The sequence below is a fragment of the Artemia franciscana genome, chromosome 5, assembly GCF_032884065.1.
Source record: "Artemia franciscana chromosome 5, ASM3288406v1, whole genome shotgun sequence".
NCBI lineage: Eukaryota > Metazoa > Arthropoda > Branchiopoda > Anostraca > Artemiidae > Artemia > Artemia franciscana.
Genome location: NC_088867.1, coordinates 53,913,792 through 53,931,984, shown reverse-complemented (window position 1 = coordinate 53,931,984; position 18,193 = coordinate 53,913,792). Strand labels below are relative to the sequence as shown.

The 18,193-nt window shown below is 33.3% G+C and overlaps 1 protein-coding gene across 1 annotated transcript in view; it reads left to right on the top strand.

The window, feature by feature from the left end:
- The window catches only part of LOC136027604 (homeobox protein HMX3-like), a 33,369-nt gene extending 15,855 nt beyond the window's left edge, over window positions 1-17,514 (top strand). Inside the window, exons 2-4 of the mRNA XM_065705016.1 lie at window positions 5,850-6,082; window positions 10,265-10,566; window positions 16,943-17,514. Coding sequence (XP_065561088.1) covers window positions 5,850-6,082; window positions 10,265-10,566; window positions 16,943-17,296 — 889 coding nt within the window. The 3' untranslated portion in view covers window positions 17,297-17,514. The remainder of the gene's footprint in view (window positions 1-5,849; window positions 6,083-10,264; window positions 10,567-16,942) is intronic.
- The last annotated feature ends 679 nt before the right edge of the window (window positions 17,515-18,193 follow it).

Here is an 18,193-nt window from a genome sequence, read left to right as displayed (position 1 = left end):
TGCCCAACAAGAAAGGGCGTATTTTGGGATTCTATTACTTTACAGAAAAGTAAAAACTAATTTTTCCTTTCAGGATTTAAATAAGAAATAATAAATATCAAAAAAAAATTTAAGGTCGTTTTCAAAATGAAATTAATAGCTTATAGTTTATTACCGGTCTGATACAAAACAGTGCGTGGTAACAAACTGTAGTAAGGAGTGACCCGGCTCAATAGTAACCAAAACTCTAAAATACGGGATTTCGATACTAATAGATACATCAAAAGAATCAGATTTTTATTCTGATTTAAATATTTAAGTTTCTTCAAATTTAGTCTCACCCATCAAAAGTAGGAGCCTGAAAAAATGCCTTATTTTGAAAAATAGGGGGAAATACCCCTTAAACGTCATAGTATCAAAAATCACACCATCACATTCAGCGTATCAGAGAACCTTATTGTTTTAAAAGTAGAGTTAAAGAGTAAAACTTTAGCGTAAAGAGCGAGCAGTTGAGGAGGGGACAACCCCTTTCATGTATGGAATAATTTCTGTTCGTTTTAAGTTTTATTGTCGCTCCTTACTTGCAGCTAAAAAACTTGTTTTTTTTATTTAATTTATTAAAAAGAGTTGTAATTGGTTGTTTAAAGAATGATAATAAAAACGATAATAATAATAATAATACCCCTTAAACGTCATAGTATCAAAAATCACACCATCACATTCAGCGTATCAGAGAACCTTATTGTTTTAAAAGTAGAGTTAAAGAGTAAAACTTTAGCGTAAAGAGCGAGCAGTTGAGGAGGGGACAACCTCTTTCATATATGGAATAGTTTCTGTTCGTTTTAAGTTTTATTGTCGCTCTATACTTGCAGTTAAAAAACTTGTTTTTTTTATTTAATTTATTAAAAAGAGTTGTAATTGGTTGTTTAAAGAATGATAATAAAAACGATAATAATAATAATAATAATAATAATAATAATAATAATAATAATAATAATAATAATAATAATGATAATAATAATAATAATAATAATGATAATAATAATAATAGTAATAATAATAATAATAATAATAATAATAATAATAATAATAATAATAATAATAATAATAATAATAATAATAATAATAATAATAATAATAATAATAATAATAATAATAATAATAATAATAATAATAATAATAATAATAATAATAATAATAATAATAATAACAATAATAATAATAATAATAATAATTATAATAATAATAATAATAATAATAATAATAATAACCATGATAAAAATAGTAATAATAATAGGAAGAAAAAAAAAGAACATCAAAAATAATTTTCTTGTACAGGTTCCCATGGCTCTGAATCGTAAATTAAGGTTTCTTCATTGTCTGAATTTTTAAGTAGATCAACATAAAGAAGGAAAAAATACATAAAAAAAGAATTGAACTACGAATAAATGCTACTACATTTTCTTCTAACATTTATTGTCTTTGATAAGCTCTTCTGGGTCCCCCTGTGGCAAAATTTATAATTTACTTGATCCCCCACTAAGTATCCCTTTGAAGCTTCAGATTGGTCTCATAAACTGTAAGTTATAGCCTTAGCAACGCCTGAGAAATAGCAGATATGCCTTTTTGACAGTCTCGATACTAGTAGTGCTGAGTTGAACATCAACCGAATGTTTCAATTTAATACCCTCAGCCGCTTGTGAGACATCACAGATAAGCCCTTTTGGAAAACTTGGCTGCATAGAGTGTCTTTTGATTTAGTTCAACATTTCTATGCATTCCTCGAAAATCTCTAATAAAAACCCTTATATTTTCCTGAAATATTGCAGATAAGCCATTTGGACGACCTGGATGTACATGTTATTTATTGATTCAGTTCAACACTCCCATCAATATTCCCTGGAAGTTTAATTTCCAAGCACTTAGCTCTCACTTAATTTCACCCATGATTTCACGTGACTTTGTAACAATACTAAATACTACAATTTTAGAAAAAACAGTTGCTTTCCGGACATAACTTCATTGCCATTTCAAACTTGATAAGTTTCACTGGCCTGGATGAAAATCTCATCAAACAGTTCGTGGTAACGAATAGTAGTAAGGAGCGACCCGGCTCAATAGTAACATAAACTCTAAAAAATGGAATTTTGATACCAATAGTTACATCAAAAGAATCGCATTTTAATGCTGGTTATAAATATATAAGTTTCATCAAGTTTAGTCTTACCCATCAAAAGTTACGAGCCTAAGAAAATTTGCGTTATTTTAGAAAATAGGGAGAAACACCCCCTAAAAGTCATAGAATCTTAACGAAAATCACACCATCAGATTCAGCGTATCAGAGAACCCTACTGTAGAAGTTTCGAGCTCCTATCGACAAAAATGTGGAATTTTGTATTTTTTGCCAGAAGGCAGATCACGGATGCGTGCTCTACCGGATATTTGTTTTTTTGTTTTTTTTCCCTGGGGTGATCGTATCGACCCAGTTGTCCTAGAATGTTGCAAAAGGGCTCATTCTAATGTAAATGAAAAGTTCTAGTGCCCTTTTTAAGTTACCAAAAAAATTGGAGGGCACCTAGGCCCCCTCCCACGCTAATTATTTTCCAAAAGCCAACAGATCAAAATTCTGAGATAGCCATTTTATTCAGCGTAGTCGACAAACCTTATAAATATGACTTTGGGGACGACTTACTCCCCCACAGTCCCCGTGGGAGGAGCTACAAGTTACAAACTTTAACCTGTCCTTACATATAGTAATGGTTATTGGGAAGTATACAGGCGTTTTCAGGAGGATTTTTTTGCTTGGGTGAGGGGTTGAGAAGAGGGGGATACGCTGGGGGAACTTTCCATCGAGAATTTGTCATGGGAGAAGAAAATTTCCATGAAGGGAGAGCAGGATTTACTAGCATTATTTAAAAAAAAAACAATTAAAAAATAAATGTGAAAAAGCTTTTTCAGCTGGGAGTAAGGAACAGCAATAAAACTTAAAACAAACATAAATTATTACCCATATGAAGGGCTCACCTCCTTCTAATACCTCGCTATTTACGCTAAAGTATTTTTACTAATTTCAACTATTTATTCTACGGCCTTTGTGATTCAGGGGTCATTCTTAATGAATTGGGATAAAATTTAAGCTTTAGCGTAAAGAGCGAGGTACTGACGATGGGGCGAATCCCCTCATATATGTAATAAAAACATGAGAATACAAAAGTTCTTTACGTAAGCTGATTTATTAGTTACGTAAATCTTTTACCAATAAAAAGATTCGTAAAAAATTAAAAGTTCTAGTTGCCTTTTTAATTAACCAAAAAATCGGAAGGCAACTAGGCTTCGTCCCCCGCTCTTTTTTTCTCAAAATCATTCGATCAAAATTATGAGAAAGCCATTTAGCCAAAAAAAAAAAAAATATATGCAAATTTCGTTTTGATTATTCCTCTGCGGAGAGCCAAAATCAAAACATGCATTGATTCAAAAACGTTCAGAAATTAAATAAAAAAAACAAGTTTTTTTAACTGAAAGTAAGGAGCAACATTAAAACTTAAAACGCACAGAAATTACTTCGTATATGAAAGAGGCTGCTTCCTCATCAACGCCCCGCTCTTTACGCTAAAGTTTTTTACTGTTTTAAAAAGAAGAATTGAGAGAAAGAGTCAAACTTTAGCGTAAAGAGCGGGGCGTTGATGAGGAAGCAGCCTTTTTCATATACGAAGTAATTTTTGTGCGTTTTAAGTTTTAATGTCGCTCCTTACTTTCAGTTAAAAAAACTTGTTTTTTTTGTTTAATAGTAGTAAGGAGCGACCCGGCTCAATAGTAATCAAAACTCTAAAAAAATGGAATTTTGATGCCAATAGCTACATCAAAAGAATTCATTTTAATGCTGATTTTAAATATATAAGTTTCATCAAGTTTAGCCTTACCCATCAAAAGTTAAGAGCCTGAGAAAATTTGCGTTATTTTAGAAAATAGGGGAAACACCCCCTAAAAAACACAATCTTAACGAAAATCACATCATCAGATTCAGCATATCAGAGAACCCTACTGTAGAAGTTTCAAGCTCCTATCTACAAAAATGTGGAATTTTGAATTTTTTGCCAGAGGGAAGATCACAGATGCGTGTTTATTTGTTTTTGTTTTTTTCCAGGGGTGATCGTATCGACCCAGTTGTCCTAAAATGTTGCGAGAGGGCTCATTCTAACGGAAATGAAAAGTTCTAGTGCCCTTTTTAAGTGACCAAAAAAATTGGAGGGCACCTAGGCCCCCTCCCACGCTAATTATTTTTCCAAAGTCAACGGATCAAAATTCTGAGATAGCCATTTTATTCAGCGTAGTCGACAAACCTTATAACTATGTCTTTGGGGACGACTTACTCCCCCACAGTCCCCGTGGGAGGAGCTACAAGTTACAAACTTTGACCAGTGCTTACATATAGTAATGGTTATTGGGAAGTGTGCAGGCGTTTTCAGTAGGATTTTTTGGTTGGGGGGAAGGGTTGAGAATAGGGGGACAGGCTGGGAGAACTTTCCATCGAGAAATTTTGTCATGATGGAAGAAAATTTCCATGATGGGAGCGCAGGATTTACTAGCATTACTTAAAAAAAAGACAATGAAAAAATAAATATGAAAAAGTTTTTTCAGCTGGAAGTAAAGAGCAGCATTAAAACTTAAAACGTCATAAATTATTACCCATCTGAGGGGCTCACCTCCTCCTAATACCCCGCTCTTTACGCTAAAGTATTTTTAGTAATATCAACTATTTATTCTACGGCTTTTCTGATTCAGGGGTCATTCTCAATGAATTGGGACAAAATTTAAGCTTTAGTGTAAAGAGCGAGGTACTGACGAGGGGGCGAACTCCCTCATATATGTAATAAAAACATGAGAATACAAAACTTCTTTACGTAAGCTAATTTATAAGTTACGTATATCTGTTACTAAAAAAAGATTCGTAAGTTTTTTACTGTTTAAAAAAAAGGGTTGAGAGAAAGAGTCAAACTTTAGCGTAAAGAGCGGGGCGTTGGTGAGGAAGCAGCCCCTTTCATATACGAAGTAATTTCTGTTCGTTTTAAGTTTGAATTTTGCTCCTTGCTTTCAGTTAAAAAAAACTTGTTTTTTTTTATTTAATATTAATAAAGAAAGAAATTAATAAAATATCAATAAAATTATTAATATTAATAAATTATTAATATAAATATAAAATAAAAATATAAAAATAAAAATATAATAAAATTATTTTAAAATAAAGAAAGGGAACAAACAAAAATGGGGTTTTTAAAGACCAAATAAAAATACTGAAGAAAACACAGAATGCGAATATTTTGAGACAACAACCGCCTCTCTTCTTCAGCGTCAATAAAAGAATATAATCTTGGAAAGAGCAAATACCAAAAAACAAACGAGGAAAGTACACCAAAATCATTTAAAAACCAATGAAAAAACACCAAATAATTAAAGATAAAAAATTCAATAAAAGACTAAAAATTATAAGAATTAAAATCGAATACCTAACAACAATAAAGTGTTATTCGCCAAAATTCCTGATTTGCACAAAATCCAAACAAATATGAACTACCATCCGCGGATACTAACGAACAACCCCATCTTGGATTGTTTTCTTTCTTTATATTATGGCAGACCACTGTGGATTAAGATATTATCTTCATCATCACAATACTTGTCCGGAAAGTGATTCTTGACTAGTTTTTTTGATTAATTTGTCTGGAAAGCAATTGTTTACCCTAGCTATCATCTTTGATGAGTTAAAAATTTAGAGTTAAAAAATTTTGAGTTATTTAGAGTCAAAACTTTAAACGTACAGGAGCTTTACTTTAGGTGCCTTTTTGCTTTAAAAGAAAAAACCCATATTTTAGGATGGGTCTGATGAGTCATCTCAACGCACTGAGTCTCTTTCGTCCTCATCTCCTTTCCCAGTTTTACAACCCTGAAATACTCCATTCGGCTGCTCAAATGCACCATCCGATTCCAGAGTATGCCTCATCCGACAAATCATGGTATGGATTGCAGGGTTTAACAAACTTATGGAATAATCATCGACAAAGGGACGGGTCCTCAGAAAGGACGTTTTCACCAACTTTTCAAGAAGGTAGGTTAGCTATACTGTACTCCTATACTATAGCTGCTGTGCTTCTTTTTTTTTTCTTTTAATGGCTTTGTGAGGCAGCCTAAGCAATAATCAAACTGTTCGTGGTAACGAACTGCAGTAATGAGCAACCCGGCTCAATAGTAACCGAAACTCTAAAAAAAGGAATTTTGATACCAATAGTTATATCAAAAGAATCGCGTTTTAATGCTGATTTTAAATATACAAGTTTCATCAAGTTTTACCCATCAAAAGTTACGAACCTGGAAAAATTTGCCTTATTTTAGAAAATAGAGGGAAACACCCCCTAAAAGTCATGTGATTTTAACGGAAATCACACCATCAGATTCAGCGTATCAGAAAACCTTACTGTAGAAGTTTCAAGATCCTATCTACGAATATGGAACTTTGTATTTTTTTTTTTTACCAGAAGACAGATCACGGATGCGTGTTTATTTGTTTTTTTGTTTGATTTTTTCCCCAGGGGTGATCGTACCGACCCAGTGGTCCTAGAATGTCGCAAGAAGGTTTATTCCAGGGGAAATTAAAAGTTATAGTACCCTTTTTAAGTGACCAAGAAATCGAAGGGCACTTAGGCCCCCTCCCACGCTCATTTTTCCCAAACTCACCGGATCAAACTTTTTAGATAGCCATTTCGTCCAGCAAAGTCAAAAAACCTAATAACTATGTCTTTGGGGACGAATTAACCCTTCACAGTCCCGTGGGAGGATCTTTACATGGAGGAATTTATGATAAAGGAAGAGAATTTCCATGAAGGCAGTACAGGATTTTCAAGCATTATTTGAAAAAAAAAACGAGAAAATAAATAAAAAAAAAGTTTTCTTTCAACTGGAAGTAAGGAGCAGCATTAAAACTTAAAACGAACAGAAAATATTACGTATATTAGGGGGTTCATCCTCCACACTACCTTGCTCTTTACGCTAAACTATTTTTAGTAATTTCAACTATTTATTCTACGGCCTTTGTGAGTCAGGGGTCATTCTTAAAGAATTGGGACAAAATTCACTCTTTAGCATACAGAGCGAGGTATTGACGAAGTGGCGAACCCCCCCCCCCCCATATACGTAATAAAAATATACAAATATAGAAGTTAATTGCGTTGGTTAATTCGTAGGTTATGTATATTTATTACTAATAAAAATGTTCTTAAAAAAAGAGAAAGTTCTAGTTGCATTTTTTAATTGGATACCGAAAATTGGAGGGCAAGTAGTCCTCCTCCCCCACCCCATTTTTCAAAATATTCCGATAAAACCTATGAGGTAGCCATTTTGCCAAAAAAAAAAAATAATCTGCAAATTTCGTTTTAATTATTCATGTGCGGTGAGCCAAAATCAAAACATGTATTAATTCAAAAACGTTTAGAAATTATATAAAAAAAACTAAGTTTTTTTAACTCCAAGTAAGGAGCAACATTAAAACTTAAAACGAGCAGAAATTATTCCGTATATGAAAGGGGTTGTCCCCTCCTCAACGGCTCGCTCTTTACGCTAAAGTTTTTTACTGTTTTAAAAAGTAGAGTTGTGACAAAGAGTCAATTTTTAGCTTAAAGAGCGGGGCTTTTTCACTAATAGATATCGATCTGTAGTTAAATCTCACGAGATTTAAAAAAATATCAGCATTGAAAACAATATTTCACTAATAGATATCGATTTATAGTTAATCTCACGAGATTTTAAAAATATCAGCACTAAAAGCCATATTTCACTAATAGATATCGATTTATAGTTAAATATCATGAGATTTTAAAAAATATCAGCATTGAAAACCATATTTTACCAATAGATATCGATTCATAGTTAAATCTTCCGAGATTTTAAAAATCAGCATTGAAAACCATATTCAACTAATAAATTTTGATTTATAGTTAAATCTCACAAAAATAAAAAAAAGAATATATATATCAGCAATGAAAACTGTATTTCACTAATAGATATCGATGCTGCGAATATAGCGAATTCCATAAATATTTTAGCTACTAAAATTCACAAAATATCACAACATTCTTTATTTGTATGTGGAAAAAATATAGCTAAAATCATATAGCTTAAATTTCAGCCCTTGGATTACATTGAATTAAAAGCTAAATCAAAAGAAAGTAGAGTGACATTGAATTTTAAGAGGAACAGAAATTATCCTGTATACAAGGGGAGCCGCTATTTTCTTAGTCCCTCAGTCTTTATCTTATAGCTATGCTACGGTAATTGTGACTGATGTCCACGGTAATTGTTCTGAACTGGGAACACTTTTTTAGTTCATTTCTCTTATTCAGCAATGGTACTTGTGAGGTTACCTCAGCGTGTCAAGAGTACGCGACAGAATACAAGCAATACAAATCCCAAATTTCTGATCAGATTTATTCTGTTTTCATTCCTACAAACAAAAAGAAATGCTTAAAAAAAACTAGCCTCTTTGTGTTGAAAGTTAAGGGCTTGGAAGTTTTTGCTGCGTATCATGTTTGATGTCAATTTCAAGGGGGTTGCATGTATGTCAAAAATTGGAGAATTCCATTGATTAAAGATGACGAGAAAAATGCTTCATTTGGTTCTCGAAACACATTCAAAAGTACCTGAATTTTATTTTTTACTTTTCTATCAATACTTTCTTTGAGTTACAAAATCTACTTATAATAGAAGGACCTTTACCTAGACCTTTCAAAAGAGAACTCGAAGCAATTATGGTGGCAGGTACACATTGCAATTTTTTTGGGAGGGGGGGCAATCTAATTTTTGGATTGGCCACAAATTCGTCAAATGAGTAAAAAACAGGGAAAATATATCAAACTTATGGATACAATCGTTAAAAAGTCATTTTCTTGTGGCATTTTGAGCCCTCCAAGGGTCTATCTAACAATTATCAGGATTTATCATTCCATACCCATAGGTTCCTTATATATATATATATATATATATATATATATATATATATATATATATATATATATATATATATATATATATATATATATATATATATATGTATATATATATATATATATATATATATATATATATATATATATATATATAGTAATATATATATAGTATTGGTTTTGGTAGCTATAGTGCAAAGATCCTTGCTACACTATCTGGTTTGTGCGATTTTGTGTTAAAGTTTGTGTAAATGTTTTTATGTAAAATAAAACAAAGGTTTAAGCCGGATTAAAATTTTGGTACCTTATATTTCAACTATGAAATCAATCGTTATGTGGAATTCCATAAGGAAAACACTTTAAATGTTTAGAAAGGGCTTCACTTACGAAATTCACGATGGAAACCTTACATTTTATTTTGTAGGTTATTTAAAGCTTATTTCGTATCAGTCGAATATAGACCAGAAACCATAAACGTGCTCAAGTCTTGTTTAAATTTCTGTCATAGGCAACTTTAATCTGTTTAACCTCTTTGTTTTCAATGTTAATTTATTTTAAAATGAATAAAGAAATGACTTCAAAATGTAAACTAGCTCAATCAAAAATTTGAATAATTTTGAAATTTTTACTTTACAAAATATCTTTTTACTGTTTTGAAAAGTAGAGTTGAGATAAAGAGTCAAACTTTAGCGTAAAGAGCGGGGCGTTGAAGAGGAAACAGCCCCTTTCACATACGAAGTAATTTCTGTTCGTTTCATGTTTTTATCTCGCTCCTTACTTTCAGTAAAAAAGACTTGTTTTTTTTATTTAATTCTTTAAAAACACTACGGAAAAATTAAAATTCAACTCAAAGACATTGTAAAAAAAGAAGAAAAAAAAACAAAAGCTGAAAGGTTAAATCAAGATATTACTTAAGTATATTTGGGTATTTAGTATTTTTCCGATTTGTGATTATAACCAGGGTATCCATCTGCAGCTAAGCTTTCCTCATACCTAAGAGTGTTTTTATTTCAAGGTTCAAGGTTCAATCGGGTTTAATTTAAAAAAGGAAATAACTAAACTTAAAGTACACTGCTCTGTGACAAAACTCACGTTGAGGCCCATAAACATAAAAGATTCTTTACTAACACGTAGTACGGCTCCCACTTCACTCTTCGACACAACCACACGCCTCCTCATTATATATATATTTTTTAATCTTAACCATAGGGCTCCCCCTCCCTCCCCGGACGTACAACAACCTCACCTAAATATACTTAAAAAATCTGAACCTCATCGTTCACTAATCGTTTTAGGTGATCGTTTAAATGGCACAAGTTCACCCATCTCTCCTATCGGAGTATCCTCGACGGGAGAGAAAAGACCACATTCTTCAGCTGATGAAAGTGATGATTTGTCCGTTTGCAGTGATAAAGATGATGCTTGTGACAGACGCAACTTAGACGACGAATCACTTTGTAAGAGGAAGAAAAAAACGAGAACTGTATTTTCTCGGAGTCAAGTTTTCCAACTCGAATCAACTTTTGACGTCAAAAGATACTTATCAAGCTCAGAGAGAGCTGGATTGGCTGCATCTCTAAGTCTCACTGAAACACAGGTAACTTTTTTTAGTATATATAAATACTTACTTTTAAAGAAATTCAGCCAAATCTGTATGTCTGCCTTTTGAATTTGCGCAAAATAATTGTCATTAAAATTTTTCAATTTTTCTCGCAGTTTTATTTATTTCAAATCTCTTTTTGCAACCTTGCAATTTTGCAATTCTCTTTACTTCAGTTTTAACTTTAAGTAAAAATATTAAATTTAGAAAACAATTTTCACTAGTTGAAAGTGAGGAGCGACATTAAAACTTAAAACGAACAGAAATTATTCCGTATATGGAAGGGGCTGTCATAACTCAGTGACGTAATTTTGACTCCACAACTTACGACTTTTCATTCATTGACGTAATTTCAACTTTCAACTACCATCATATAAAGGATCCAACACCGCAGGTCCATTCGTCAGAGTAGATGACCAGGGGCCACCCGGATCACCCGGGGAATTTTATTTGTGCTTCTAACTTACATTACGGATCTCCAAGTGTCATGACAATAGACCTAGACAGATATTGCTGGCGAGCACTTGAAAGAAGCAGCACATTTATGCCGAAGATATAATTACCTTTGGTACTGCTATAGAATATCTATATATACAATAACTGACTAGCCCTTCATCTCATTTGTTCATTTGGTTAAACAAAATAAGATCAAATTAGAGTCTTAGATGTATAAACTATTTGCTTCAATTTTTTTTCTTAATCCAAACGCCTTTTCTTTGTTTAAAAGTGTTCTGCCTTAACTAAATATTGCACTGAATTTTTATGCGCTGAATGAGATTTTGTAGCTGAGCGTTTATTTTAATTAAGTTCTTTATTCGGTATCTGGCCTGAAAGGACGTTACAATTAAGGTTTTCTTTTAGTTTGTATGCCTTTCAAATGTTTGGATATATGTAGCTTAATCTCCGCGAGCAAGTCTTTTGTATAAAAATTTATCTGCTCTTGCTACTACATTCCTTCCAGTATCGCATTCAACTCATTTTAGTATCGAGCTACACAAGGCCACATGGCTACCCAAACAACTATATCCTACAATCACTCAACTATACTTAAAGCCTCACTCTTTACTCCCTCCCGTAGCATAAGGAAAGCATTTTTTTAAAATGCTAATATTACCTTTTTGAAACCCATTTCGTCACAGAGTTCTTCTCAATGTGTTACGCTCTGCGCGTGAAAGACGACCATTCTAACCTTTATTTCATTTCACTGCCCTAGGTGGTGGGATTGTCATTTGATATACTGTGTTTCAGGCGCTGACTAGGATCAATAATATCTTCCTAATCCTTTCGTTGAACCCATGTTTTCGGACATCCCTGTCATTACCGTAATTTCCAGTACCCTAATCTTAGTTCGAAAACATGTACTGCTATTCTCCAATGCACTTATCAACTATGAAAAAACAGCATATGCCTTGGATGTTCTAATGTTCACATCTTCACTGCTTCCACCCTTATTACCGCAACCACCATTGCATTGTATTAAATTCGCAATTCTTACGATACTGGATCCACAACCCTTTTTTAAAAGCTATTTTTAGTCCATAGATATTTCATCTTGTAAGTTAAATGTGATTTAACCATATTGCGAAAATCAACTACAAAATCATCATGCCAATCCTTAGAGTTCGTGCCGCTAATCCTATCAATCCATCACAGAAACAAGCCACCAAAGGTCAGGACATCTGCAAGGGCTCTCCTCCACGACTCTATTAGAAGCTTTCCTCTTTGCTCCCTTTGCCACTTCCTGTAAATATGATGTTTTCGCTTTTTTCACTGCATTTGAAAATTCTTTACTTCTTGTTTGGCTGCAAATGGACTCCCAAGGGCAAAATTGATTGCAAAATATCAGGATCCATCAGCAGAACGTGACCAAGCAGTTTTAATGTATTTTCAATTAATCTGAAGTCACAAACCTGGTTTGTTCCGTTAAAAACGCAACAGCTAACATAATATTCCATTTTTTTTGCTAAGTAACTTTGAGGAATGGATATACGCAGCGTATTTCAAGCTAGACTTTTCATTTACTACCACAGCCTTTTATGTCAGCTTTTGACTTGAGAATATCTTCTTGGACTAACGCCTATTTGAAAATTTTATGCCCTAGTTAGTGTAAATTTAATGGTTCCGCTCAATAAAAGTAAATATTGTGGATTTCAGAAAAGTTTTGCTGCACATATTTAAGCTCATCCAGTCACTTTTCAAACTCACTGTCAATTTGTTTTTTCTTTGGGTATCTGTTTTTACAAATCAGAAATGTTTGCAGAAAAGGCTACTTTTTCAATTAAAAACGAGCCTTATCGTTTGTGTGTGCCCACCCTTAAATCACTGGAAGAAAATTGTAAGTCTTTATCGCCCTTTAAACTGCTTCTGTTGTTAGAACGCTCTTTTTGAATGGACGCTTAATTATTAGAGGTTTTAATGTTTCTTCTTTCCTCTTGTTCATTTTAATTTAATGATTTTCCACCAATCTTTACTATTGATTTAACCAACAGATATTCTGGAAAATTGATAATTCGTCGAAATGCTCAACGTTAGACTTAAGAACATTGCGAAACAAAGATTTAGAGATAAGAAAAAAATTGTATGACTTAGCTATTGTTCCAAGAATGATAAGGCACACAAAAACAAAATGAACTCTTTCGAAGCGAATACCTGTTTTCTTTCTTTAAAAAAAGTTGGTAATCCCAGGCTTTTTCAATGGGCAAATTTATTAGTAGATTTATTTAGTAACAAATTTAATTCGAGCATAAGAAATATATTGGTAGTCTCATTTTGGCCCACTTACAAGAATACTATAACAATTGAATTTCCGGTTTATTAATATTTGTGTTATTTTTGTTCTTTCAAATGCAGTAAATAAAGCTATATGGGTGTATTGAATATTTGTGGAAACTCGGCTTGTGCTTTACAAAGTAAAGTGATGGCGCTTAGATTTCTTCCAAATGCCCAGTTTTAATCATAGACAACAAGAATATAGGCTAATGCAGATATCTAAATGGCCTAGACCTATATTGTAACATAAGAAAGGGGGTTGGGTATTAGCATGCCTTGAAGCTATTCATGATGAGGCTAGTGACAATTACCCTTAATATATCCACGCGTAAAATTGAGCCGGCAAAGAGAAAGCAAGATATAAAAAGAATTTCGTATAGGAATATACGTATAAATTAAATTATATGTATAAATTAGTGCTAAATTTCCCCTGAAAAATTCACACACCCCCCCTGTAAACTTCTCTCTTCATGGAAAATTATCCTCGTGGAAAATCGCACAAGCGAAAAATTCTCTCCCCCCCCCCATCCAAAAAATACATACATGCTTCCCAATAACAAATACTATACATAAACAATGGGCAAATTGTGTAACTTAAAGACCTTTCCCCGCGGGCTGTGTGGGGTCCTGATATCTCCAAAAGCATAGTTATTTGGCTTTTGAACTAAACTGAACAAAATGGCAATCTCAAAATTTTGATCGGACAATTTTGAGAAAAAGGAGTGTGGGATAGGGTCTAGTTGCCCTCCAATTTTTTTGGTCACTTAAAAATGATACTAGAACTTTTAATCTCCGTTTGAATGAGATCCCTCCCAATATTTTAGGAACACTGGGTAGATACGATTACCCAGGGGAAAAAAATTAATAAATAAACTTGAATCCGTAAGCTTTCTTCTGGTAAAATTAAATTTAAAAAAAACAAACAAGTTTTTTCAACCGAAAGTAAGGAGCAGTATTAAAACTTGAAAGGGCAAACAGAAATTACTACGTATGTGAGGGAGGTTGCTCCTCCTCAAAACATCGCTCTTTACGCCAAAGTGTTTAATACTTTTAAGGAAAAACTTCTTACAGTTCTAATTAAACAAAAGTGTTTCGGAAGTCTGTCTTGAAGAGTTGAGACAGATTTAAACTTTAGTGTAGAGAGCGAGATGTTGAGGAGGAGCAACCCCCTCATATGCACAATAATTTCAGTTCGTTTTGAGTTTTAATGTTGCGCCTATCTTCCAGTTGAAAAACCTGTTTGTTTTCTTATATTTGATTTCTGACCGTTTTTTAAGTAACGCCAGAAAATATAGCTATCTGTCCATAGATAAATACCTCCTCCCCGCGGGTTTATTCTCTGGGCAATTTAATCTTGGTGAATATTTACCCCGGACAATTACCCTTAACATCTCCACGCACAAAATTGAATCGGTAACGAGAAAGCAAGACATAAGAAGAATTTTGTATAGGATTTCTGGCAAATTCCTTTAGTGCAAAATTTCCCCTAAAAATTCATCTGCTAGAAACTTCCTTCCTCATGGAAAATTACCTCTGAGGAAAATCCCACAAGCAGAACCTTTTCCCCTCACCCCCAAAAATTTATACATACTTCCCGATAACAAAAACTGTACGTAAACAAGGACCAAATTTTGTAACTTAAAGACATTTCCCCACGGATTCTAGGGTGTCATGATATCTCTAAAGGAATATTTATGCAGCCACTCAACTATGTCAAACAAAATGGCTATCTCAAAACTTTGATTGGACCACCATAAAAAAAAGATGCGTCGGAGGGGGCTTAGTTGCCCTTCAAGTTTTTTAGTCACTGAAAAAGGGCACTAAAACTTTTAATTTCCGGTCAAATGAGCCCTCTCACGATATTCTAGGACCACAGCATCGATACGATCCTCCGTGGAAAAAAAGAACAAACAAAGATAAAATAAACACATATCCGTGACCTTCATTCTGGAAAAAATTAAAAAATCTGCATTTTTTTCCCGTAGGAAGCTTGAAACCTCTGCAGTTGGAATCTTTCATATGCTTAACCTGACGGTGGGATTTTCAATAAGATTTTGTGAATTTTGGGGATCTTATCCTCTTTTTGCGAAAATCAGGCAAATTTTCTTAGGCTCTTAACCTTTGATGGGTAAGATTAAACTTAACGAAAATTACATATTCGAAATCAGCATAAAAATTCAATTTTTTGATATATTAACTCTGTTTTTTTTTCAGAGTTTCAGTTACTGTTGTGCTGGGTCGCTCCTTACTTACAGTTCGTTACCATGAGCTATTTGAAAAAATACAAAATTCCGCATTTTTGCAGATAGAAGCTTGAAACCTCTACAGTAGGGTTCTCTGATGCGCTGAATCTGATGATTTGATTTCAATTAAGATTCTATGACTTTTAGGGGATGTTTCCCCTTTTTTTGAAAATCTGGCAAATTATCTCAGGCTCGTAACCTTTGATGGATAAGACTAAAGCCTTTGATGGTTAATTAAACCTATATATTTGAGATTAGCTTAAAAGGCCGATTCTTTTGATATGTACATTTATATCAAAATTCCTTTTTTTAGTTTCAGTTGCTATTGAGCCGGGTCGCTCCTTACTTACAGTTCTTTACCACGAATTGTTTGAAAAATATAAAATTCCACATTTTTATAGATAGGAGCATGAAACCTATACACTAGGGTTCTCTGATACGCTGAATCTTATGATTTGATTTTCGTTAAGATCATATGACTTTTAAGGGATGTTTCCTCCTTTTTTCGAAAATCAGACAAATTTTCTCAGGCTTGTAACCTTTGGTGGATAAGACCAAAACCTTTGATGGCTAATAAGACTTATATATTTGAAATGAGCAAAAAATGCCGATTCCTTTGATATATCTGTTTGTATCAGAACTCCGTTATTTAGAATTTCGATTACTATTGAGCCGGGTCGCTCCTGACTTACTGTTCGTCATCACGAACTGTTTGACTATGAAACAAGAAGTTTTGCCAGAAATTAGATCCGTGTCTTAAAAGAAAAAAATGACTTGGATTATTGAACCATTGTGGGCTAACACAGAACAAAACTATCCAGTTTATTTTTGATTTTTAATTAGTTGTCTGTGTGTAATTTTTCGTTGTGTAACTATTCTCCAAGAGGCTGGTTTGTCCTTCAAATTTAAAATATGCCATAGGATCAATTAATTCAGTATTTCTTTCTTTTCAAACCCTTTTCGTCACAAAATAGGGCTTTTCAGAAATCTTTGCCAAAATGTCTGCGCTCTTCCTACTTTGTTTTTATGCTGAAGGAACTTTCCTCGACTGTTTAGTCCCTACTGTATTGTTTCATCCCTAACAGATTTAAGAAACTTCGATATTCATGAAAAATCTCAATTTCCTTAACGCTTCTTGCTGTAGCACAGTAACAAGAAACGTCAACACGAACCGACAGTAAAACAGCGGAAATACTCTCGGATTTCTAGCCTAATAAAATAATAAAAACATTTTTTCAAGGTAAAAAATTGAGCTTCAGAAGCAAACCTCTATTTTTTTATTCATTGCTGTCCTACAGCTTTAGATATTGTTAGAAAATGTTACACTGATCTCATACAATAAATCTAATTTTCAATTTTAGGTGAAGATTTGGTTTCAAAATCGGCGCAACAAGTGGAAAAGACAGCTTGCTGCTGAATTAGAAGCTGCAAATATAGCTCACGCTTCACAACGTATTGTCCGCATGCCCATGCTCTTTGATACAACCGCCGCAACTTCAAGACATCCGTCAAACATGGCTCATCCAATAGCTCGACCTTCACCCGAAAGAATTGTAAATGGCTCAGGTCTACCCATAGCTTCTGGTAGTTTATCCCATAGTATGAACTTTTCACCGATATACTCCTCATCAAATCTGTACCCTGAAAGGAGCTCTGTGTTTCTAAGTGCTGATAAGGAAAAAGGCCCTATAAGATCTCTTCCTGGCTTACTATGATTTTTGAGTTGGTGTTTGTTGCAAAGCAATGTCTGTAAATAATTTATCTCTACAAAGCTTTATTAAGGGATTAGAAACTGAATTGAAGTTGTGATTTTTGTTTTATTAACAGGTGTACGTTTCAAAGGTGGGATATGAAGTTACAAAGACGCCCATTATTTTTACTCGTTTTATTTCTTCCATAACAGCTTTTTAAATGGATTAAAGTCGTAAGAAAACATTAGTATTTATTTAGCATAATCCTAATAGGACCTGAAGTAATTAAAATGATCAGTATTAATAAGGTAACCTATATGCCTGACATCTTGTTTCATAACTATATATTTTTTTCTTTTTCTTGTTTTTTTTTTTACTTTGTTTCATCTTTATTACTATAACTAAGTAAATAGGACCAGTGGAATTGTTATGACCTCATTATGATCTTCATTATGTCCTTAAGAAGAAAAATATCATTGTTTTTTCTTCTTTTTTTTGCAGCCCTGTGAAGCTTGTGTTTTGTACTGGGTTTTGCGCTTACACACTAAATACTTACAACCATGAAGGGTCCCATTGGCTTTTAATTAAGACTTATATAGTTTACTGAATTTTTATAGATTTTACTGGCTTTTGCACCATAGTTTATTGGCCTCGAAGATTGCGATGGCTCGTTCTTCTATTGTAATATTTCTTTCTTCTTCACTCTCATTTTTGACTCGTTCTGATTCTCGCTGTCACTTGTCTTCTAACAGCACAATTCTTTATTCTTCACTCTCATTTCCTACACATTCTGATACTCGCTATTGTATATCAATTCCCTAGAAAATCTCTTAGAAATTGATTTCCCAAGATTCTTCTAGCTGGTGATCGAAGGTAATTGGCGTATTCGAAAGTAAAAAGAACTTTACGCCACAAATGGCA